Source organism: Bubalus bubalis, chromosome 1 (genome assembly GCF_019923935.1).
Source record: "Bubalus bubalis isolate 160015118507 breed Murrah chromosome 1, NDDB_SH_1, whole genome shotgun sequence".
In the NCBI taxonomy this organism is placed as follows: Eukaryota; Metazoa; Chordata; class Mammalia; order Artiodactyla; family Bovidae; genus Bubalus; species Bubalus bubalis.
The window spans coordinates 193,804,243-193,827,662 of NC_059157.1; the positions used below are offsets into that span (position 1 = coordinate 193,804,243).

General features: G+C 51.9%; 1 protein-coding gene across 2 annotated transcripts in view; it reads left to right on the forward strand.

Moving 5' to 3' along the window:
* Positions 1–2,630: 2,630 nt before the first annotated feature.
* The window catches only part of SIM2 (SIM bHLH transcription factor 2), a 51,519-nt gene continuing 30,729 nt past the window's right edge, over positions 2,631–23,420 (forward strand). For both annotated transcript variants that reach the window (XM_025293721.3, XM_025293724.3), the window contains exons 1-4: positions 2,631–2,815; positions 11,282–11,364; positions 14,367–14,456; positions 21,635–21,743. In XM_025293721.3, coding sequence (XP_025149506.3) covers positions 2,641–2,815; positions 11,282–11,364; positions 14,367–14,456; positions 21,635–21,743 — 457 coding nt within the window. In that variant the 5' untranslated portion in view covers positions 2,631–2,640. The remainder of the gene's footprint in view (positions 2,816–11,281; positions 11,365–14,366; positions 14,457–21,634; positions 21,744–23,420) is intronic.

Here is a 23,420-nt window from a genome sequence, read left to right on the forward strand (position 1 = left end):
CATAATTGAGGATCGGAAATCGTGGGGGTAATGGGAAGCCTTAAATCCGCACCCCCGCCCCTCAAGCCAGGAAGGTGCCTGAGCGCACTCGGGGCGCGGCCTATGCGAGGGCGGCGGGGCCCAGGGGGCAGTTCGTCCCCTCCTGGAGCTCCTTCTCCCAGAAAGCGGGGGACCACCGCTGTCCGCGCAACCGGGTGCGGGATTCCCGGCCCAGAAGCGGGCCGGGTGGTGTCTTGAGTTTGGGCACTGCCTAACCGCGCCGCTCGCGCGCCGGCCCGACCCTCTGCGCGCACGGCTAGAAACAGGAAAGCGCTCCTGGATCCGAGACCCCAAAGAAAAGGGCTAGTTTCTTCGTGCGCCGGGCACTTGTTTGGTAGCAGGCCACCAACTCCGAGGCTCCCTTGGCTCGATGGTTTCGAGTAAGACCACGGCTGTGGGTTCCGCGGGACGCTGGAGCAGGCGGGGGCCAAGAAGCGGTCTGCGCACCCTGTCCCGCCCACCGAGGGAGCTACGGCGTCTCCAACGCCATGGAACTTCTGACCTTCAAAGGGGTCCCTGGAAAAGGTCAGGGGCGCCTGCAGCCGACTAGGTGGCCGAAGGGCCTGCCCTCCAGACCCCGGGGAGGGAGGCAAGTTCCAGGTCACTCCGGTACGGCAGTGGGCGCGCTGAGCTGGCTGCTCCCGGGCCAGGGGAGAGAAACCACCAAGGACGGAGATCCTAGAGCCTGGCCCCGCGGCTCCGGAGTCTCCCCTCCCGAGCTGACCTCTAGATCGGGGGCACCTTACAGCCCCAAGCCCACAGCCCTAGCACGTGGCCGAGGGACCCCAGGATCCGTTGCCCTGCGTCCACTGCGGCTGCCCTCTGACCCCGCGCGCCAGGAAGAGTCCTCCTAGTGCCTGCGTCCACACCGCGTCCAGAAGGTTCAGGCTTCTGGAAGGGATGGGGGTGTGTGCTACCTTCGCGACCAGGGTACTCAGGAAGACCCCCGAGGTTGCAGGCAGGGGGTTGGGATGGGAGGGGATACGAGAGGAGGTCCAGGCTGGCCCTGAGGGAAAGCGCGCAGGAGTCCTACGCCCCGCGGCCGGCCGCGTCTCCAAGGGCGCCTCCCTATTCCGCCTGCCTCCTGCCCGCATCACCTCGGCCCCAGCAACGCTCGTCCGATGCGCCTCCCTCGGTGCCCGTCGCCTCCGGCAGCACCCGCTCCAGCTGCGCTTCCCTGAAATTCCTGCTGCCCTGGATCGGGCTTCGGGAGCGGGTACCGGTGAACCCCGTTCTCTCCGCCGCCCAGGGCAAGGCCTCAGCGGTAGGTTCGGCTCCCCCCCGGCCCCTCTTTCCGTGCGATCCGCGCATTTCCGCGGCCTCCGACCCCTCCAGGGCAGGCGCTAATCTTTGGCTCTCGCGTTTCGAGGAGAGGAAGGGAAGGAGGGTCACTTCCGAGCCTCATTCGCGCCGTTTCCTGAGATGGGGGGCACTGAGGGGGAGCTTTTCTTCCCCCTCTGGCCTCCCCGCCACACTTTCGGTTCTCCCTGCGAACTGGGGAGAAGCGGGGGCCCCGCGCGGCCTCGGGGACTCATCCTCCACCGCGGGGCACTCAGGCCGCGCCTCCCTGTAGCTGCCCGGGAGCCACCGAGAAGGTCCCGGCACCCCTTTCCCCCTCCTTCGTCCTCCAGCGCCCCCTCCATTCCCCGCCCCGGTGTCCAGGTCCCGCGACCCGCTCACCCGAGCCCGTCCCCGCCGCGCACCCCGGGAACTCACCGCCACTTCCTCGAGGCCCGGAGCGCGCGGGTCTCTCCCGGGAGAGTCCCTGGAGGCGGAGGCGCGCCTGTGACTCCGGGGCCGCGGCGGGGTCTGGAGGCGAGGTTGGCCGCCCCCGCCCCCGCCCCCGCCGCGGTCCCTCCTCCCCCCCTCTTTCCGCCCCCCCTCCCCACTTCCCCGGGCCGCGGCGCCGGAGCGCTCCGCCCGAAGGCGGGTCCGCCATAAACAAACGCGTCTCGGCCGCACGTGGACCACGGAACTTCTGCGCCTGGCGGCAGATCGCGGGCTCCGGGCTCCCCAGCTGCGGGCACAGGGCACCGCCAGGGAGGGCAGGCGAGCGCTCCCGGGCCGGGCCCAGCCGCTTCTGCTCCCCCTCCGCCCCATGGCTCCTCGGCCGCCGCCGCCCGTGCCGCCCTCCAGTCCGGAGGGGCCTCGCGGCAGCGGGTACGAACACTCGGTCAAGGACTAAAAACACAGCACCGCCGCTTCCTCGCCGGCCACTCTCCAGCCCTGGAAGGAAAGCCCGCGCGGCCTAGGGAGACGAGAGGGAAGGAAGGCAGAGTGCGGCCGAAGCGAGCGGGAGCCGGGGCTCCGGTTCGCCGCGGGACAGTTCGGCCCGGAGGAGGCTGCGCCCCGGGGCGGCGGCGGCGGGCGGAGCGCGGGGCGGCGCCGCAGGGTTGCGCCGACCTCCCGGCCCGCGCGGCTGCAGAGAGGCGCCCCGGTGTCCCCAGGGTCGGTCCCGCGCACCTGCTAGCGCGGCCGGCGCCCCCGACCCCCACTGCCAGGTATCCCGCGCCCCCTTCCCCATCGCCGCCGCTGCAGCCGGAGCGCGGCTCCGCGGGCCTGGAGCACCGCCGGGTCTAATATGCCCGGAGCCGAGGCGCGATGAAGGAGAAGTCCAAGAATGCGGCCAAGACCAGGAGGGAGAAGGAAAATGGCGAGTTTTACGAGCTGGCCAAGCTGCTCCCGCTACCATCGGCCATCACCTCGCAGTTGGACAAGGCGTCCATCATCCGACTCACCACGAGCTACCTGAAGATGCGCGCCGTCTTTCCCGAAGGTGAGAGGCCCGCAGGTGGGCTGCCGGGAGCGCTAGGAGGCCCAAACCGGAGCCGGAGCTCTCCCGGAGGGGCGGCTTGAGTCTCCCGGGCCGTTGCCGGAACATCTGGCGGAGGTCGCCGCGGGGAACTTAGGCGCCTTCTGGAGTTGAGGGGCCAGGGGCCTGGTGCCCAGACTACCAGACCATCCTCTGGCCCAGGACTGGAGAGGGACGAACCAGGAATCGCTGCATGAGTGTGCGAGTCCAGCTTGGCCTTCTTTCCTTTCCTCTTTCCTTTCTTCATTTCTTTAACTCCTCTTTTATTCTTTCTTTCTTACTTCTCTTTGCTTGAAGGGGGAAGGGCAGTGTACCTCGGCGGGAACTGAAGGGTGTTTGCTGGTCGCGGCTGGGAGAGACTGGAGTACATACCGGGAGGCCCTGCAGGCCGAGCTTCCCGCAGAGCACCTGGGGAGCCTGGGGCTCAGACTGGGGCCTCCCCGGTTGTCTGTTCTCTGCTGAGCTTTCTCGGGGCTGGGATTCCAGAGGTCAGGGTGGGGAGACCCCGCTCAAGGAGGTGAACCCAGATGAGGCACGAGAGACAGAGGGAGGTGGTTCGTTTGCAAGTGGCAGGCGGGCCTGAGCAGTCTTCTTTTCTAGATTGGAATTACAAGCCCGGGAGGGGCAGGTGCCCTGGTGGTCAAGGGTCACCAGGACCCTCCGGTCCTGGCAGGCCCTCCGTGATCAGACATGGTGGCCCACTGGGCAGGGCACTCCCTGCCCCACCCGGCCTGTGGTTGCGTCGCGGGCACCTCTGGGCTGGAAGAGGCCTGATCACCGCAGCGGCCCTTTTGGCGTCCCTGTAACTCTGAACCGATGCCTTTCTGGTGTCTCTGTGTCCAGCCACAGGGGCTTCGGCCTGGTAGAAGGGATTAGGACCCTTGTCTGAGACTCTGCTCTGGGGTCTGAGGGGCACAACCCCCACGGAGACCTGCAGGCCTCGGTGTCCCAAGAGCTCTGCCAGGACTAGGGAGATGCCTTCGACCACAGGGCACAGGAAAGGATCGCGGCAGCGTCACGACAGGTGTCCTTCCAGCAAAGAGCACCTCTGTTAAGGCGGTTCCAGGCCAGGTAATCAACCTGAAGTCCGTAAACCCGACCTTTGTATGGTGGGTGCCCCTGAGCCTGCTGTTTGGCATCGTCTCTGGGTCTTAAGCTGCCTTTCACACCGCCTCCTGGGTGGAGTGCGGAGGGCCTGTCCTCTGGCTGCGCAGCAGGCGGCTTGGAGCCCAGCACCACGCAGGACGCAGAGCTCAGAGGACTGGAAGCGGTGGCCTGTCCCCGCAGGCGGGTGCCCTGTGCCTTCCAGCTGCGCCGTGCAGCCAACTGGCGCGTTTTTCCCTGGATCAGGAGCCCGTGAGACCTGACCGCCAGAACCCCAAGCTCTTAGAAGGGAAAGTTCTTTTCCTTTCCCACCAACCCCCCACCCAGAGGCCCCCAGCTCAACTCAACTCCTCCCTTTGGGAGCTTCAGTGGCCTTCGGGTAGTGATCATTCATCTTGTCGATCTCCTATCTAAGTAGAGATGATTCCTCTCCTGCTGAAGTTTCAGTGAAAGTTAGAGGAGAATTAGGTTTTGTAAAAGCCGAGTCTCCTTCCAACCCAGGGAGGAGGAATGGCAACTGGTTTGCCATAGTGAGCCGGTCAGTAATCCACATGCTACAAAGCAGGTGTGGAGTCCAGACAGGACGGAAGCCTCCTCTCCCGTCCCAAGGTTAAATGATTTTTAAGCAAGTCAGAACTGAGTTAGAGGTTCGGAGAAAGGGGCTAACTTGCAGGCCATTCATTGTTTGACGATTTCCAGGAAAGCAGGTTACAAATTGGGAACTGGTGGGTGGACTGCTGCTGCAAGTACTTCAACTGAGGCTGCAGGTTTCAGCTCTGGGAAGCAAGTCTCCAGGCCTTGGGGCTCAGAATTTCTTGGCCCTGAGGCTGAATGAGATAAAGAACCCGCCTGCTAATGCAGGAGACTGAGGTTTGATCCCTCAGGTTGGGAAGATCCCCTGGAGGAGGGCATGGCAACCCACTCCAGCATTCTTGCCGGGGAAAATCCTATGGACAGAGGAGCCTGGCGGGCTGCAGTCCGTGGGGTCACAGAAGAGTCGGACAGGACTGAGACGACCGAGCGTAGAGCTGGCTGCAGGGATGGGTGGGCTGCGGTCTGGCCCCTGAGCACAGGCCCCGGTGTTTTGTTCCTAGTGATCTGTGCGTCTCCTGGAGGTGTGGGGGTTGGGGAGGGAGGGGGGCATCCAGATTGGAACTCCAGGAGGGGTCGGGGATTGCAGTTTGGTCCTAGAATTTGGTAAATAGTACTGGACCTATGGGGGGTCCCAGTTCATCCAAAACGGGGAGCAGGAGGAGGTCTATCCCAGCGGTCCAGCAGTGATGATGCTGGGGGTCCTGGCCTGCCTGGTGGGCAGCAGCCTGGGGGACTCCTCCCTGGGCTCAGAGACCTGGGCCCTGCTGCTCTGGTGGCGACACTACCCCCATCCCAACCCCAAGTGAGTCTGGGACTGGAGAGGTGCCTAGGGCAGAGAAAAGGATGAGTTTAGAAAGACCTCAATTGTGCAAAATGACTGGTTCCCCTCTCCGGTAGCTCAGAAGGGCGGGGAGTTCGGAAGTAGCACCCGAAATAATTGAACCTGTTCGGGAGGGACCGCTGGGAGGTGGTACGGGGTTGCAATGGGGGCTGGTGGAACCGCGAGGGATCTCGAGGCGGGCTTCAGTGAGGTTTCAGGACCACCCCAGTCCTGCGACGCGGTGGGAGCTCTAGGATCTGCTCCGGGTCTCAGGGCAAATGGAAAGATACGGAAACACCCTCGCTGTTGGGTGGCCTGGGAGCAGGCGGGATCCCCGGGTGAAGAAGAATCTAGAGACCACGTTAGTTCTAAGGGAGTTAGCACATGAATAGCACAGGCTGAGGGAACCACGGGGATCCTCAGACTAACGCTTTGCATTTGAGGAAATTGAGACCAGAGCGGGACGGGCTTTCCCCAGATCCCCTTTCACCTGGCGAGGACCAGGCAGGCAGTGCCCGCTGCGGGAAGGGAGGCCAGTGCTGGAGAGGCCTCCAGGCCTCAATTCTGTTCATGCTGAGACCGCAGGGTGGAAGGAGAGAAAGAGGAGACACCCCAGCATGGGGACAGGGAGAGGCGACTGGAACCAGGTGGACACTCCCGGGGGAGGCCAGTCTGCAAGCTGGACGGTGCTGGCAGCCCAGACAGCCAGTCCAAGGCTCGACGCTGTCGGGCTGCCCTGCTGGGCCTTGGTCTTCTTGTCTGTAAAATGGGCCCATCAGTGACTCCATGGCTGCACAAGGTTCCTGGGATGATGGGGTGTGAGGAGGCAGGCCGAGCAGGTGGATATTGCTGGTGTTCCTCCTCCAATGTGCGTCCTTCCCGTGAGCTCGCTGCCTTCCCCCCACCCCAGCCAGATGTGGCTTGAATGCAGTCGGCCCTACTGGGCAGACTTCTGGGACCCACCGCCTGGAGTTGGAAGAGGAGTGGTTTTCGGGGTCCCCACCAGTTCTTCCCCTTTAACTGCAAGCTGAGAAGTGGTGAGGTAGATGGTCAGGCAAGAGGGCAAGGGAGCCAGGCCGGCTTTGGCAGGGACTCAGAATTGAAAGCTTAGTGGGTGGGAAGGCCGGGTGCTCCCAGGGAGCAGGGTCTACCTGGCCTGTTATCACTGTGCCCTTCCCTTCAGGGGAAGGGGGGTGGCTTTGGAAACACAGAAGTACCTCGGGTGGGCCATCACTGCGTGTGACGACGCTAGGCAGGATGTAGTGCAAAATTATTCCGCTGTCTGGTGATCCGTGCTGGGCCTGGGGAGGCTGGGGTCGGAGCTGGGAGAGCTCAGGGTGGCCAGTCACCAGGGTTAGGCCCCCTTCCCTGGAGCTGGGGTTCCCAGGGGGTGGCCTCCTTCTGGACACTTGTCCAGAAACTCTTGCGGAAGAGACTGGCTTCACGTCCCCAGTTGAGGAGCGGAGCTGGAAACAGGCTGGTTATGGGGAGAGAACAGAGACCCTCCTCCCACCTCCCGCCCTGCAAGACCCCAGACAGGTGTGAGCGCACGAGAGAGGCAGGGACCACAGCACACGTGACAACCTTTTACTCCAGAGAAGTGAGCTTGTCACACGCACAGTTAAGTGGGGTTGGAGGCCTGCGTTATTCCAGTGGCCGGATTTGTCTGGGTTTGGGTTCAGGCAGAACCTTTCCCGCCCACCCAGCCCCGCCACACCTGAGTGCCAAGGGGAGGGCTGGGGTGGGGGCCGTCCTAGAAACAGTTGCTGGGGATGGAAACGCTTTGATTTAGAGGCTTCGGTAAGGAGAAACACGCCCTAAACCGACCTGGGGTCACAGATCCAAGGCCTTTCTCTACTGCAGCCTGAAATAATGTAGGGTGTTGTTTGTTTGTTTGTTTTTTAAGTAGACTTTTTTTTTTAGACGAAAGTGGGTTTTTACAACCCTCCCTCTCGATCTCTACTTGGAAGTCTGCCAGGCTGTGCGCGAGTTCTGGGAGAGGACGCTCACAGAGCAGGAGACTCCGGCGGGTGATGGGAACACCAGAGATGCAGGGCCCAGGTGGTTGGGGGCGCTCAGATTCACCTCTGAGGGGTTGACCAGTGCTCTAGACCGGCTCGGGGGTGCTTCGGAATGTGCACTTGGAAGCCTGGCGGGGCATGCGCTGGCCACGAGGCCTCACCACCCCACCATCTTTCAAGGGTAAGCATCAGACGACAAGGTCCAAGGTCACTGGTCGCTTCCAGTTGTCTGTGGTCTGAACAAGGTACAACGCTGACTCTTGGCCAAGTAGGACAGGCTGGAAGCCCCCCTTCCCCTACCCCAACCCAGAGCCAGGCTCTGGGACGTCTCTACCAAGCGCTCCCCTCAATACCCACTCTCCTCCGCTGTGCAGCTGTTGGTTTGGAAGAGAGTTCTAGGGCCTGGATTTTCAGGGAGCCCAGTGACAACGAACCATTCCAAGGCTGGGAAAGAACTGAATTACCCCCATTTTCGGTACCCAAGGTTGCGCTGGGGGAACTGTGAGAATCACGGTCGGTCAGGAAGTTCTTATCCAAGTCTGGACACATTTATTTGTCACTGGATACAGTGGGTTCTGCTCCCGGATCCAGAGGAGCAGACCCAACTGCCTCCTTTGGGTCTCCACACGTGCGTCCCTTCATCTGAGAGGGTGAGACCCGATCCCTCTGCGAGGGAACCCCTCCAGTCTCCCGCCTCAGCAAGGAATCCACTTACTTATGTGATCTGATGTTTATGGCCTGTGACCTGCACCCAGGCACAGCTGGTGCTCTTTCAAAAGTTGTATGTTGACTGACTACCTGAGCACCCAGAGAGGAGAGACCATATTTAGGTAGCTTCTGTGGCGGGCTTGCCAAGTGGCTCAGATGGTAAAAAAAAAAAAAAAAAAAATCTGCCTGCAATGCAGGAGACCAGGGTTCAGTCCCTGGATTGGGAAGATCCCCTGGAGAAGGAAATGGCAACCCACTTTAGTATTCTTGCCTGGGAAATCCCATGGACAGAGGAGCCTGGCGGGCTGCAGTCCATGGGGTCACGAAGAGTCACACAAGACTGAGCGACTAATGACTAACACTGGCGGGCTGGGCCTGGCAGGGTTGAAACCAAATAGCCCGCTGAGTGCGGATACAAGGTCACCCACAGACCTTTGGAGGCAGAGGGAGAAAGGGGATACCTGTCTCCCTTTCCCTGTGACCTCGTGGCTGACCGCCCCCCGAAATGGCCTAGCCATCTAGATCCCCAGCATCAGACAGTGCCCCCCGCTGCCGACACATGTAGGGCACTCGGACCCCAAACCCTGTCTGGAAACCACAGGCCAGGTTGGGAACCCCATTTGCTCCAGTCATTGGTATGGTTGCAGGGATTTCACAGAATCAGGCACGATAGACCGCCAACGACATAAACCTGGAGGAGCTCAGCCCAGCCTTTTCTTACACTCTTCCCTCATTTTTCTAACAAACGAAGCTTTTTGTCAGGTCCAAATAAAGACTAAGTATCCAGCACATCACTTTTTCAGAAGTATATATGGCTTTATGGTAACAAGATGATTTTTTTTTTTTTTTTTTTGGTTACAAACCTTACCTTCTTTAGTCTCTGCATCCAGCCCAAAGTAGATTTTTATGGGCCCAGGGAAAAGGCCTCGCGCACAGCGGTTTCTAATGGAAGAGCTGGCAGCCCCATCACCCTGTGAGGTGGCCTGGGGGCAGGGAAGTTCGAGGAGAGCCTCCCACCGCCCACCCGCCTCATGCCAGGTCCAAATCTCCTCTGGCAAAGCAGAGGCGTGGAGAAATCGAGAAATCGTAGGAAACGTTATAATAAGAGGACAGGCTCTCCTGATGTATCTAGTTATTTGAATTACACAGAAAGTTGGCTTGTGTAGCCAGTGCACTTTGGTGTGTGAGGCTGGAAGGCTTTGGGGAGACCCGGGGAGTCTGGTGTTCGGGGCTCATTCCCAAAGGTGCAGATTTCCCCAGGTCTCTCAGACCCAGGCCTTCTGAGGAGTGAGGGCCAGGGACTGTGCCCACTGTCCACGGAGAGCCAGGCAGAGGTGGGTTGGCCCAGACCAGGGGACAGGACCAGAGTGGGCTAAAGGACAGTTCAGCAGCTGCATTTGCCGACTGGCAGACAGAATTCCTGGACCCTCATTACACTTTTTTCCTCATTCAGGCCCCCGGGGACTTCAAATGTCGGTTCTTTCCATTTCTGGCTAAATGGAGTAAATGCCAGCACCAGCAGGCTCTCAGGTGTTGGGGAGGAAGGCCCTACCGATGGCCCTGTACTGTGGTCACCGCGGTCATCCTTGGGGATGGGGTGGACGGGGGTTTCCTGAGGTTAAAGAGACACCCCATTCCACTCTGAGGTGGGGTCTGGGTAGTGGTGATGATATTTGGGAGATCAGGCTATGCGGAAATGAACCAATTCCTTATGGGGAGACCAGGATAAACCTCCAAGGAGACATAAAGGCCACACCTTTCTTAGTTGCTTAGTAGAATTGGCCAGTAGAGGGGTCTCCAGGGTCTCTGGGGGGTCCTGGGCCTGGAGGTGCTCTGGGCCCTGCGGCACCCAGGCACTGGGGGGGGGGGTGCGTTTTCCGCCCAATGGGACTGAAAGTTCCAGAAGCCGCGGTGCTCCCAGTGTCCCGCAGAGACAGTGGGGAGACCCAGGTGCCTGTGCGCCACTCGGGGGGACTGTCCTGGGAGTGGTCCTAGGATTCGTTCGGGCCCCGGGTCAGGCCCCACACTCCTGGGAGCTGCGGCCAGGGGGCCGGTCTGCTCTGGAGGAAGGAGACGCTCTCCAACCCAGAGGCAAGACCCCAGCTCACCTTGTAGGGTCACAGCCCAGGTGGGAGGGAGCGGGGTGCTAGGACAGTGGTGACTGGCCTTCGCCACGTAGCACTGGCACCGGCCTCCGCGATCGCTGGAGGGTTTTGGGCCAGGCCTCCGGCAGGAAGGACTCCAGGGAGTGGCTTGGGGGTCCCTCTGAGCTGGCACTTAGCGCTGCAATCTCACCGGGCTTTCCTGCTTCCTGCAGAGAAAGCCTGGGAGCCCCTGGTGTCACAGCGGCTGAGCCGAGGGCACTCGAGAGGGATATTCTGCTGAGCAGGGCTGCCTTTCCCCTGGTGCACTTTCTGCAACTCCAGTGGCCTTCTCGGAGGTGGTGGGGAGCCACCGGAGGCTTTGGGGGACAGTTAAGAAGCGGAGGGGCTGCGAGACCCTGATTGTGTGACAACAAACACTTCGCAGTTACTGTCTAGTATATACACCGCCCTCCCAGCCCTTGGGCCATCCCCCGCCCCGCCCCCAGCTGCTGGTGAGTTAGGAGTTCACCTTGGGGAAGCCCCCAAGGAGCCCCTTTCCAGGTTGGGGCTCCTGGATTGGAAGAAGGTCAGTGCTTCTGGGGCCTGTGAGGGGGGCACTGAAAAGTCAGGGAGTTGGGAGGATTCCAGGAGATTGAAAAAGATTTAAAAAAAAAAAAAAAAGAAAAGCAGCCTCTAAGATGGCCAGGACTCTTAAGTGTGGGCCGCCCTGTCTTTGGGAAAATACATAGGTGCCTGCTTCGCAGGGGAGGGAGAGAGGGGGTACCTTTGGGGGTAATATTTACTGGTTGAATCCATATCCCCGTTTGGATTCGAGGATGGCCGATTTCAAAGGAGATTAGATTACCTTGTGGCATGTCAAATAAAACGGCAGTTTCAGAGCGGTGAGCCCGCGGGCGACCCAGAGGAGCTACCTATGGGCCAGGTGGCCTTGGACCTGGAGGCCTCTGTGGGAATTTCTCCTCTGCCCTCTTTTCTTTTTGATCGAAGGCCAAGGAAGGGGTGACTGGGGTTGGGCCCTGGGGGCGGAGGTTGCTGGCTGGGTGCTGCCGTTTACTGGTTTGCTTTGGTTCCTGTCCAGGTTTAGGAGACGCGTGGGGACAGCCCAGCCGCGCGGGGCCCCTGGACAGTGTCGCCAAGGAGCTGGGATCGCACTTGCTGCAGGTAGTGGGGTCGCCACGCAAGGGGAGGGGGAGGTGAAGCACTGTGCCCCCCAAGGCCCTGCGCCCCATGGGGCCTCCCTTCCGACCTGCCACGCCAGTCTTGGAGGGGGTCCCCTTCTCAGGGAGCCTCTGGAGGATCCACTGACCAACCCCCAGGCTGAAGAGGTCAACAACATCAGACTTCGGGCCAATAGACTCCCCATAACTCCTCTTTTGGGGAGGGGGACTCCAGGGCCCCATGTGGATTCTGCACAGCCAATGCAACCTCGGGTCGGGGCCCCCCCACGAACCCCACACCTAGCCTCCTTTGAATTCCTGCCCCCAGGACTCTCTAGCCCTTGAGACCTAGGGGAAGGGTGAAGTCCTCTACAACCTGACTTTCCTCAGCACACTGTTTCAGAGCGCTTGCTCTGTGCCTGACACCGTGCCAGGCGCTGGAGCCAGAGAAGGAAGGCCCAAGGACACTCCAAGCCAGAGAGAGGGAGCAATGAAGTGCTTGATGCTTGGGTGTGTGTCTGGAGAAGTTGCTGTCGAGACAGCATCCATAACTGAATCTCAGCAGTTGACGGTGGAGGGCCGGTTCACTGCCGGGCCCAGATTCTATTCTAAATCTACTATATCATCTCTTCGCTTAGAAGTGTGTTCTATTTTTAACTGCATTTTTTTCAGAGGAAGCAGTCGAGGCACAGAAAGGTTAAGCCGCAGGCCTGAGGTCACACCACACCGGGCGGAGCCTTGTTCCACCCGAGTGGTCAAGTCTTAAGTGGGGGCAGCTCAGGACATGGTGCGGCCCCCCTGGCTCACCGAGGAAGCCCTGACTTGGTCTGTGGTCCGCCGCTTAGCGCCCCCAGCCCGCAGCCATTCAGCCCGGGGCTGTTAAACCGCCCCGACCTCGGGTTTCTCCCCCGCGGTGTCTGGGGCCGGGGCGGAGTGACCAGGCGCACGACCGGCCACTTCCAAGTCCGGGGCTGGCGCTAGGTGGGGACAGCAAGTCCTGGTGTCTCAGAGTCTTTCAAATGCCCTTTACAGAGCCTCATCAACGACCCGATTCATTCCCCCCTCCCGTCATTTGTCTCTGCCACCGAAAAATGCCTACCGAGAGCTATTTTGCATTTCCTCCTTCTATTTTGTGTTTTCTTAAAAAAAAAAAAGTTGGCTTCGAAACTCAGGGACTTGGGTCCGCGCTTCGAAAAAGCAGATCTGTTCAAAACTCTTTTGCCCCCAGATGCCCTAGTGTGATTTTTTTTTTTTTTTTAAATGCACGCGCTGGGGAAGAGAAGCTCCCGGGATATGTTTGAAACCCGAGGCTTTTCCAACATAGAGCCAGCGGTGCGCGAGCCCGCCCGGGAATGGCGCTGTTGGAGCCTTTCCCGCGCCCTGCGCGCTGCCTCCACGCTCACGTCCAGCGCCGCGCGCGGTATTTTGCGTGCTTGATGCTCCTTCATATTACAAGTGACACTAATATCAGGGACAACTAAGTGCCAAGGAGCGCCACTGAAAACCTGGCGGCAAAGTCAAAGCCCCCAAGTTTCTCCACTGTACATTTATTTAATTCCGGAGTGTGTCTGTGGATGGGCGGCTTTGCAGTTAATATACATGCAAACGCATTAGGTCATTTGCAGCTCTGAAGGCAGAACCAACATTTTCCATTAAGAGTATTATTTTTTAAGCTACTACTGGCAACGTTCAGAATTTAATTATGATACAACTTTTTTTCTTTTCCTCATACAGCCGCTATTATTTCATGTCGTGATTTTGGAGTTAAGCATGCAAAATAGGCGAACATGGTGATAACTTTAGAAATTGCTAGTTCATATATTTTTGAAAAGGAGTTTAGTTGGTGAAATATTTCATAGCTGATTTAGAAACATGAAAGTCGGGCTCCTGATCAAGGTATTGATTTCAACCTCAGCACAAGGAAAGTTAATGATAGTTCAGTTGGCAAAGAAGTTTTTGCAGCAAAACTGTATTTGAGACAGCAGAATGTAAGGATATCTTTCAAGTTTCACTTCTACATTCTTTTTTAGGCAATCCCCCCTCCAAAGAGGGGGCGGATTTAGAAAAACCAAAGGTAATCTGGTTTCAATTACATGCTGTAAAAATAGAATTTGTGGCCAGAAATTAATTTGGAATATTTTTTATGGGGGCGACGTTGTGGGTTGTATGGGTCTTTCACCAACTTTATTGCTTTTCTTTGGTTCTGGATCTAAAATATGAATGGGTAAATAAAATGCAGTTTCCTTTTTCAAAAATAATTTAGTCCCTTTATCCTAGCCACACATAAATGCAATCATTACCTTTCATTTGACTTAATTACGTCTTATAATTTTACTTTATTTTTTTGAGGGCTAGCCAGCTTTTGCAAAAACTAGAATATCCTTTGGGTGGTTTTAATTGTTTAGAAATTTATCCTTCTTCTCCCTGAATTTTGCAAAGGTCGTTTGATCTCTTGCAAATTCTAAATAATTAATTCTGTAGACATAGTCTGTTAAAAATAACTGGGTATTTTTTTTTATTTTCTGGGGAGTGGGAGTGTTCAGAATTTATTATTCAAATGGTACTTAGGGATAACTAGAAAATTGTGGCAAATAAAGCATATGTTCTAGTGGTTTAAACGGCTGCCAATTATGACATAAAATGGTCTATGCAGTGGTAGATTTTCCCCTAAGTACCATAGAACTCCGGATTTGTGCTAAGTGCTAAAATAACCCCAACAATAAAGCTACTACGTTTAAACTGAGCTTGATAGGAATTCTCAAATGTTTTGCATGATTTTTGTGATGTAGATGTAAGACTGTTTTTAAAGTCCTTTAAAAGTATTTGAGAGCCTGGCTGGGGAACGAAACCTAACGTCTGTCTCACGGCTCCAGGGCTCCTCTTTTACGTTTAACCATATACATTGATTATAATATTTTATACATTGCTCCATCCCAGTGACCGTATGATGACCAGCTTTAGCTCTAACATCTATCGTCTCTTACCCTGATGCTTTTTCTTTTACAGACTTTGGATGGATTTGTTTTTGTGGTAGCGTCTGATGGCAAAATCATGTATATTTCGGAAACAGCTTCTGTACATTTAGGCTTGTCCCAGGTGGGTATCATCTAATTTTATGTACAATTAAAATAATAAATTAAGCGTTGGCAGATCTTGACAGCCTTGAAAATGAGTCTGTCCAAGAGTCTGCTTTTGTGTATGAACCTAATCCAAAATTGCAAAATCGTTCTTTTTTTTCCCGCCGACAGGCTAGGTTTTTCTTCTCCGTGTTACATTTCACTTTTCCACTTTCTTTTTCCTTTGGGGCTAATGCCTAGTAATATCTTTGCAACAGTCAGCTTTGTCTGTTCGCCTGGACTCTGCTTATACTGTAAAGCTCCCTGCCACTAACAAGAACTTCACAAAGGGAGATTTTTCAGGGCACGCTTGATGGTCTACATGTGGTATTGTGAGTTGCTATGAAAGAAAGAGGCAAGCTGATGTAGAACATGGATTTTATGCAGAATGTGCTTTGGGGAGAGAGAAAAGGGGGGTAGATTTATGAGTGTTCACATGGAATTCAGGGTAATTTTTCCTGAGTTTTTCCAGTTCAGTGGTCGTTTCAGTAAAGCATTTTATATGCTTGTGATAGAAACTCATAAAACTCAGTTTACTACTGTTTTTTTGCACAGCAAGGTCCTGGTTTCTTTAGAACATTTGAATATTACCGATTTTCCCGGAGCCATCTTCTAAAAAGGAGGTCATTCCCTAGAGGAGAGAGGGGCACTCGGTTTTATCTATCCCGTCAAGCCAAGGGTTTGGTGGAGAATTTGGCTGCTGCCTGGGCTGTGGCCAGTCTGGATTGCGGGGGAGTCTACTGATGGTTGCCCATTCACATTTCTGATTTAACAAGCCTGGATCATGGTTCTAAGAGTCACACTGTTTAATACATGTAGGGGCTAAATGTTTCTTTACATTGTGAGTGATCGGAGTGCTTTTTTTCATTACAACTGAAGACACACCAGAATTAATTAGATACAGGAAATAGGCTCCCAGGAGGCAGATGAATAATCTGTGTTGCACCACTCTCCTCCTGTAGTTAAGCCAAAGTAAAACATGCCAATTAAAGTGGTTTGAGTTTTCTCATTGAAAAACAGAATTACCAATTTGGAAACCTGCATCTGGTATATTCTTTTTTTTGCTTCTGCCAAGATGTTTCTTAAACTTTCCATTTGTTTACAGCCTTCTTTCCCAGTGGATGTACATCCTTACCCAGGTCCAAGGGGGTTTCTGTGCCTGTATATTTCTTCTGCAGAGTCTTCTAAAATGAATCACATATTAAAATTGTCCAGTATTTTCTGTTCTCTTCCTCTTCTCTTCTTTTATGATACCAGGCCTCCCAGATAAGATTTAATAAGGCTTTTGACTCTTTCACCTTTGTGACTCATGAGATTAGTGTACTGGTAGAATGGGAAACACTATCGGAAATACGAAGTTTTCTCTTTTTATCTTTTCTAGGGTTGTTATTCTCTGAATTTTCACCTTATTAATCTCTGAATGGTTAGAATTATTTAAGACCCTTTAGTTGGACCCAGCCTGGTTTCTACTCCTGACTTGATCTGTGGCTGAGTGCCCTTGATCAGATTTCTTTTTTTTTTTTCCCCCAGATTTCTTAACTTTTTAAATGTAACTTATAATAACTTTTGATTAGCCTTATAATAATGTCACAAACAAGACAAAACATTTCGCATACTTTTTAAAAATTCATTTTTAATTGGAGAATAATTGCTTTACAGTGTTGTGCTGATTTTGCCATATAACGTGAATCAGCCATAAGTATACACGTCACCTCCCCCTTGAACCTCCCTCCCACCCCAACCCATTTCACATACTTTTAAAATGACTGGCCAAATATACTTTAAACTGGGTAGAATCACTTTAACTGAACATTAAATTCAGATCTGAGCTCCCTAGCAGCCAAAGCAAAAAAGGAAATGCATTTAGTTGTATGGTTTTCATTGTCTGATAAGGGTTGGCAGTTAATCTCTCTGAACCATAATTTAAATAAGAAAGTAACACCTACTGTACCGCTTCTTTAGAATCATGGTGAAAATCATACCAAAGGCCCATCTTGTATGATTTATAAACTATAGGGAGCTACACAAAGCCAAGCAGTATCACAGCTAGAACTGTACTTCAATTAGCATCCTTTGGTGGGCACATATTAGGGACATTTAGTCATGGGAAATGTCCTGACGCATCAAAAGGCTCTACCAGTGTACATACCAGGGCATTCCAGTTCATTCCATCAGGCTGTTCTGTCTGGCATCCTATATCCTTCTGTCATTTTTCTCTTTTCATGTGGGAAATGAAGATGATTGTTTTTGAACATGATAATTAAAAATGACCAAAATACTGGCTAGGTAACATACACAGCTCATGTTCATGATAAACGCCCCAAATGGAAATCTAATCAGAATCACAATTTAAACTATATTTCCTCTCAGTCATAATGCAGACATAAAAGTTTGTATATCATAATTTTGAAAGGAGAGGGAGTTACACACTACCATTTTCCAAGAAAGCTGTAGAGATGCCTTTTGTCTGTATGTTGCCCAGAGAAGTGTCCATTTCAAGTAAGTCAAACTGACCGTCTCTGAGCCTGGCTGATTTTTTTCTGATCTCCTGGCGGGACTATCCCAGTGTCAGCCTCCAGCTACAAAAACACTTTCCCGGCGACGTCTGGGGAGTGTTTCATGGTGAACTGTTTAAATAAGCAACAACAAACTTTCCCCTCAAATCTACCTCCTGTTCACGATTAACTCTGCAGAAGGAAACCTAGGCCAAATCACAAAGTGTATTTTTTTATGTCTTCTTAAATAGTAAAATAAGGTATTGAAAAGAATGTCAAACACCCAACTTCTCTTTAAAAAAATGTTTGCACCTTTTGGATTATTTTTATTAGTGGTAACAAGTCAGACAAATATATCAAACATGAAAACTTAAAATAGTCCTCAAGATTTTTTAAATCACCAGAGATAAAAGTGTTGATAAAATTTTACCCACTAGTCAAGAGTAACCTTTTAAAAAGGTTTTCTGATGAATAAGGGTGATAATAGCTTATATTTACACTACCCCCTCTGTGTTCCCAGAAGTTTCAGTTACTCTCAATAATAATTTTTCTTTAAGTAATGACTCTTTAACCTTAATTTGGGGGTTAAAATCTATGTTAGCAGCTTCTAGGAAACATAAACTCCTAGGTTTGCTATAATTGTGTGATAATTCATAGCAAAGTGTTTTGTTTTTTTTAATCTACACTATCTAAATAACTGAATTATCTGAGTATAAAAATGATTCTTTATGTGTTAATAACCCATCCCAGTTCAAAGCCTTTTATTAAACTTTTTTAAAAGCACGTATTGGAGTAAGTCTACTTCATTTGGCAGAGTTTATTCATTTATTTTTGCTTTTGAATTAGTAAATGTGGCCATCCTTGCTTTCAGACTTTGGTACCAAAAAAATGACAGAGAGAACCCCAAAATTCAAATTATCGCCTCAGCCCATAATTCAAGTGTTGGGGGGAAAAAGTCAGGCTTCGACTTGTAAATTCTATTTGGTATATGCCACACTCATAATCCAAAGTAATTCGTGAAGACAAACTTACATCTGCTTGGAAGAGGTAGAGTTGAGGAAGCACTCCCTATCCGCCAAGTTTATTAAATGATTTAGTTTCACGGTTTTTTGATTAATTAACTTACATTTGAAGCAGGAAAAAAGCCTGGCATACCTGCTGTGTATTTCTTCAAACATTTTAAAGTATCCTTGTGGTTTAAATTTCCTTACCCAAGTTGCAGATGGTATATAACATTTAGGTAACTAACAAACATGCATTCTCACATAATATAAATACATATGAAATAGCCGTTCACGAGCTACATAAAGGAAAATGTAATATTTGAGAGTGTGGCCGGAAGCACAACTGTAAAAATAACCATGGTGTTGTTTGGAGCCATAAGACTTAATCCTTTCACTTTTGAAATAAAGAGAAAGAACAGCGTTTAATGTTTGTTGACATAACTTGAACTCTGAAACCCAAACCATTTTATTTTAAAATGCTTAATTTACCATAGTCAGCAAAACACCCAAAGCAGAGCAATGTGTATTTCCAGAGTACTGGGTGAGTTTCCCCTCCGACCCAGAATATATCCATTTAGTGCTGTATTTATCATATGCAGTTCTCTTGGCAGGAAGAAAAGCTATTCAGCAAAACATAAAAAAGCTCTTAGTAGGAAAGCAATTCATTTTGTAGTTAGCTGGGTTTTACAAATACTAAAATATCACATTGAGGGTCTGTTTTAATAAGGTTGATGTATGAGAGCTGGGAGTTTTATAGAGACAACCATAATTTTCTTTTTTTTCTGGTGAGGTAGTCACATTTCTTTCAACATTCAAAAGCACGAATAGATATCTCAATACAGGAAACACCATGTCAACCATAATTTTGAGTCAAGGTCAGCACTGTTTTATCATTCCCAAATTTGTTCTTTAAAAACATTTCCGTGATTTGAAGACTGTTTTACTTCCTAGACAGCCTTAGAGGTTTATCACAAACCTGAGTGTACAGAAAACCAAGCTTTTTCATTCATGGACTGCACTCTTCTCATTCTCCAAAGGCATGTGATGAGAACAGGCTCTTCGGGAACAGATGAAGCTACTTTGGGGATTAAAACACAAATCAAATCCCTATGAGCCCAGATGCAAGTCTTTTTGCAAATGTATGACGATGTTTCTCTACAAAGACATCAGTTACTTTTTTCTAAAAACAAACTCCAAGCAAACCAGAGTTGTCATTTTTCTCTAAAAACCCGGGTTAAGGGAGAAATGATAGGCTAACACACACACACACGCTATTTATTTTTTCATTTTTAAAAATAAGCCACTGGAATTGTGAATCCTTTAAAGAAAAAAATAGCTTTCTTATTGATTAGCCTCCATTATTCCCCACCTGACAGAATCTCTAGGGCTGCCCTCAGGAAACAGCTGACTTGAGTGTTGCTGGTTTGTTTAAACTTTTTAAAAGATTAACAGGACTGACTTAAAAGAAGGATATTTCATTTTTACCTTTTATTTTTAATGAAGTCATGTACTAACTTTTTTAAAATAAAACTTGGCACAGAGTAGGTTCTTGTCTTTTTTAAAAATATCTATGGCTGTGCTGGGTCTTAGTTGTGGCATGCAGGATCTTTAGTTGAAGCATGTGGGATCTAGCTCCCCATCAGGAAATCAAACCCAGGCCCCCTGCACTGGGAGCTCGGGGTCCTTAGCCACTGGACCACCAGAGAAGGCCCTGACAGAGTAACTTTCTACATAGGCAAATATCCATTTGGGTCATCAGGAAAGTGCCAGGTTGGGGAGGTAGAGAGGGAGGGTTTCTGTAAGCAGATTCTCTCTATTGGTCTGTATAATGTTGGGGAAAACATTCCATGAATAATACAGAAAGTAGAACTGAGAAAACCATTTTTTTAGGGACCAAGATTACTTAGCGGACCAGAAACATAATTTGTTCTGAATAAAAAGACAACTCTTAAACATCTCAACACGTTGGAGAAAGTGGGTGGAAGAGTGGGTTGAACCCCTTCCCCTCTCTGGTGCCCCCCCTAGTTTGATGATGGCCTTGACCCTGGTTTGGAACGGTAGCTCCCGGGAGAACCTCTCCTTTAAACCACTTGCTGGGGCTGCACAAGGGGGCACCGTTGAGGCTCCCCTTTTTCAGGTCTCTGCTCTGATTAAGAACAGCCACGAAGAGGTGGTTGGGACAGGCCTGCCTTTGCTCTCGGATGGCGCCCTCTCCCCTGGGGGCAGGGCCGAGAAGGTTCCTCAGACCCACCTAAGGTTCTGTGCCACCCAAAGGCAGTTCCTCACCTCTCCGCGTCTTCCCGCACTGGGCTGTGGGGCTCCCACTGGCTGTAGTACCACCACCGCCCCAGGGGCCCTGACTGATACCAGGTACATTGATTCGCTAACCTGGCCTGTACTGTCGATATCTGAAAGAGGATCCGCCACCACTGCTCCAAAAGGTGGTAGCTTTTGGAACATTCTACACTACGGCCCATCTTCCGATGGGAGAGCAGGCCCAGGTCCTGAGGATCTCTGTCATCCCCTATCGTGACACTTGTGTTCGGGAGAACAGTCCAGAAGTCCTCAAGGTTAGGATCTGTGAGTCATCTCCAGGGACCTCTGTGGAAAGACCGTGACTGTGGTACTTTTCTGGGGAGGCCCATGCCTAAATGCAAAAAGCCGAGTCTGATCCAGCAGGAACATGGCCTCCAGGCCTGCGTGGGCTCCTCCCTGGGGTGTGTCTGGAAGTAGGTGGTGTGTGAATATCAGGGGAGCAGCCCTCAGGTCACGTGGCTCACTGGAGTGGTCCACCCCCTCCCAGAGGTCACTCAGCCAACCAGCAGCACCCACAAGTGGGAGCCATGGGGTTAACACAGTGACCCTGGACCAGACGCATTTCTGGCCATGTGAAGGAGGCCTGGCGGTGGTCCCAGGGGAAGGACCTTGTTGGGGAGAGTCATCCTTAATCAAAGGGAGTCCCCATGTTTCCCCTCTCAGCCCCTGAGGTCAGGGGCTGTCTGCTCTGGACGTCTCCTGGCTACCCATTCCCGAGGGCAGCAGGTCAAGTATGGGCCTGGCTCCTGTCTTATTTTTCTTTTTTTTTTTTTCCAAGATTTATTTATTTATTTAATTTATTTCTGGCCGTGCTGGGTCTTCATCGCTGTGTGCAGGCTTCTTGCTGCAGTAGCTTCTCTCCCTGTGGAGAACAGGCTCCAGAGCACCCGCTCAGTAGTCGTGGGCTTAGTCACTCTGAGGCATGTGGGATCTTCCCAGACCAGGGATCAAACCTGTGTCCCCTGCATTGGCAAACAGTTTCTTAACCTCTGGACCACCAGCGAAGCCCCTTCAGTCTGATTTAAGGTACCTCCCGTGTGAAGGGTGCTGCCCAGACTGGGAGGGTCCCTCGATCCATGGTGCACCTTTTCCATCCTTCATTCCACTTCCTCCTGCTCGGGACTCTCCTGGCCCTGTTGGGAGACGGTTGAGCGCTGATTGAAAAAAGGCAAACGTTTCTGTCGGGGTCGGGGGTGGGGAGGGTGTGGGTTGTAAGCTGAGATCAAGGTCCTGCTTCCCCCTGGAGGGTGCACACCTGTGATACAACTTCACCTCCTCCCTCCCCACCTCCCCAAAGTCCTAGAGAAGATTCCTGACTCTTCCCCCTTTCCTTTCCATGGCAGGTGGAGCTCACGGGCAACAGCATTTATGAGTATATCCATCCTTCGGACCATGATGAGATGACGGCTGTCCTGGCAGCCCACCAGCCTCTTCACCATCATTTGCTCCAAGGTATTTCCTTCAGACGATAAGAAACCAGAATGAACTCCAAACGATGCTCTTTGTTATGACCTAAGGGCTTTGTTTCCCACGCTGCCCATCCAGGGTCCCTCCAGCAAACATGCAGCATCCACGGAGTAGGGGTTTGCTCTTATGCCTGTGTCCTTTAAAGCAATACTGCTGATCTCCTTTCATGTGCTGGAGACTGTGAGAGGTGCAGAGCAGGAGACAGAGAAAAGTGGTCCAAACCTTCCCTCCTAAGGTGCTCCTGGTTTAGAATGCCAACAACCCAGGTCTATCTCTGGGCTTCTTAACCACAGGGTCTGAGGATAAAACTAAGGGAGACCATGAAATTGCTTGAGATAATTACATCTATTCCCTATTTAGTTGAGATCTAGCGTTTCCTTTGCCTGTAGACTGTAGACAGCAAGCCATCTTAGTATCACTAATACCTGTGGCTTTGACTACAACAGAAATCACAGGTATTTTCACTTCATGTTATAGTTGCAGGTATTTAAACATATTGGTTATGCTCACCACTGCTTTGAAATTGCAGGAGTTGTGATTCTGTTGCAGGATCTTATTATTTTATGTGTTAATAAAGTAGCACATTTATAGCCCACTGTGATAAGCACCCTTAGAATAGATGTGGTATGGCTGTTCCATGGACAGTGTGGAACCAGTCTTCACACAAAAGACTCCTTAATTTACAACTGCTACACATGCTAGGAAGACACAGAAAGACTTAATCCAAGGGCCCTGGCATTGTAATTCCTTCCCATGGTCCAATGAGACCAACCGGTATGCTGATAAATGTGTCACTCGTCTGCTTTGGGCTATGGAATTCCAACTCGGCCAAAATTCCACAGTGAGATAAAATGCCAAAGAAGAAGTGTCAAATGTGATGAGAATGGGGTAGCCAGCCACAGGGGGAAAGAAAATGGATTCCATTCTTACTGCTTCCTCCTGGGATGGGTCCTTCTAAGGCTAGGAGAGAACACAGACCAGCACTCTGTTTTAAAACCACTTGCAGATCCAGCTCTGCGACCCTCCTGTTTTAGCCCCAGAAATAGTCACCATGAGTCCACCAAGCATGGACACTGGTAAGCTGGTTTCTGAGATGAGATGGGGCCTTAATTGTAGCTGTGACCTCTGGTGCTTAAGTCCTTGGAAATGGTCTGGCTGCATAAATGAACAGGAATACGACTCTAAAGAAGTAATTTCTAACAAAATGAGAGCTAGAAGAGCACGCTGCTGCTGAATCTAGTGCTTTCGCTGTGCGGTGGTTTAAAGTTGGACAATGACCGCTGGAATCTCAAGAGAATCCCTCAGAAGGTTATGTTGTGTGTGTTTGTTTTAATTGAAGTATAGCTGGCTCACAATGTTAAGTTTCAGGTGACAGCAAAGCGATACGCTTTTATAGATATTCTTTGTCAGATTCTTTTTCACTACAGGCTTTTACAAGATATTGGATGTGTTATTGTTTTAAAAATTACAGTGAGTTGATTGCAGGGGAGAGGGCTTTCTGCCATTAGCTCTGGTTTCCTTTTACCTTCCATGCCTTTAAAAAGTGTTTGGACAATGACAGTAAATGAGAGTTGGGATTATGGCGAGACACATCCAGTTTCCCCGTGGGGTTCACGTCTGAGGTGAGCCAACAACACAGTGGGAGTGGGTCTGGGAGAGGTG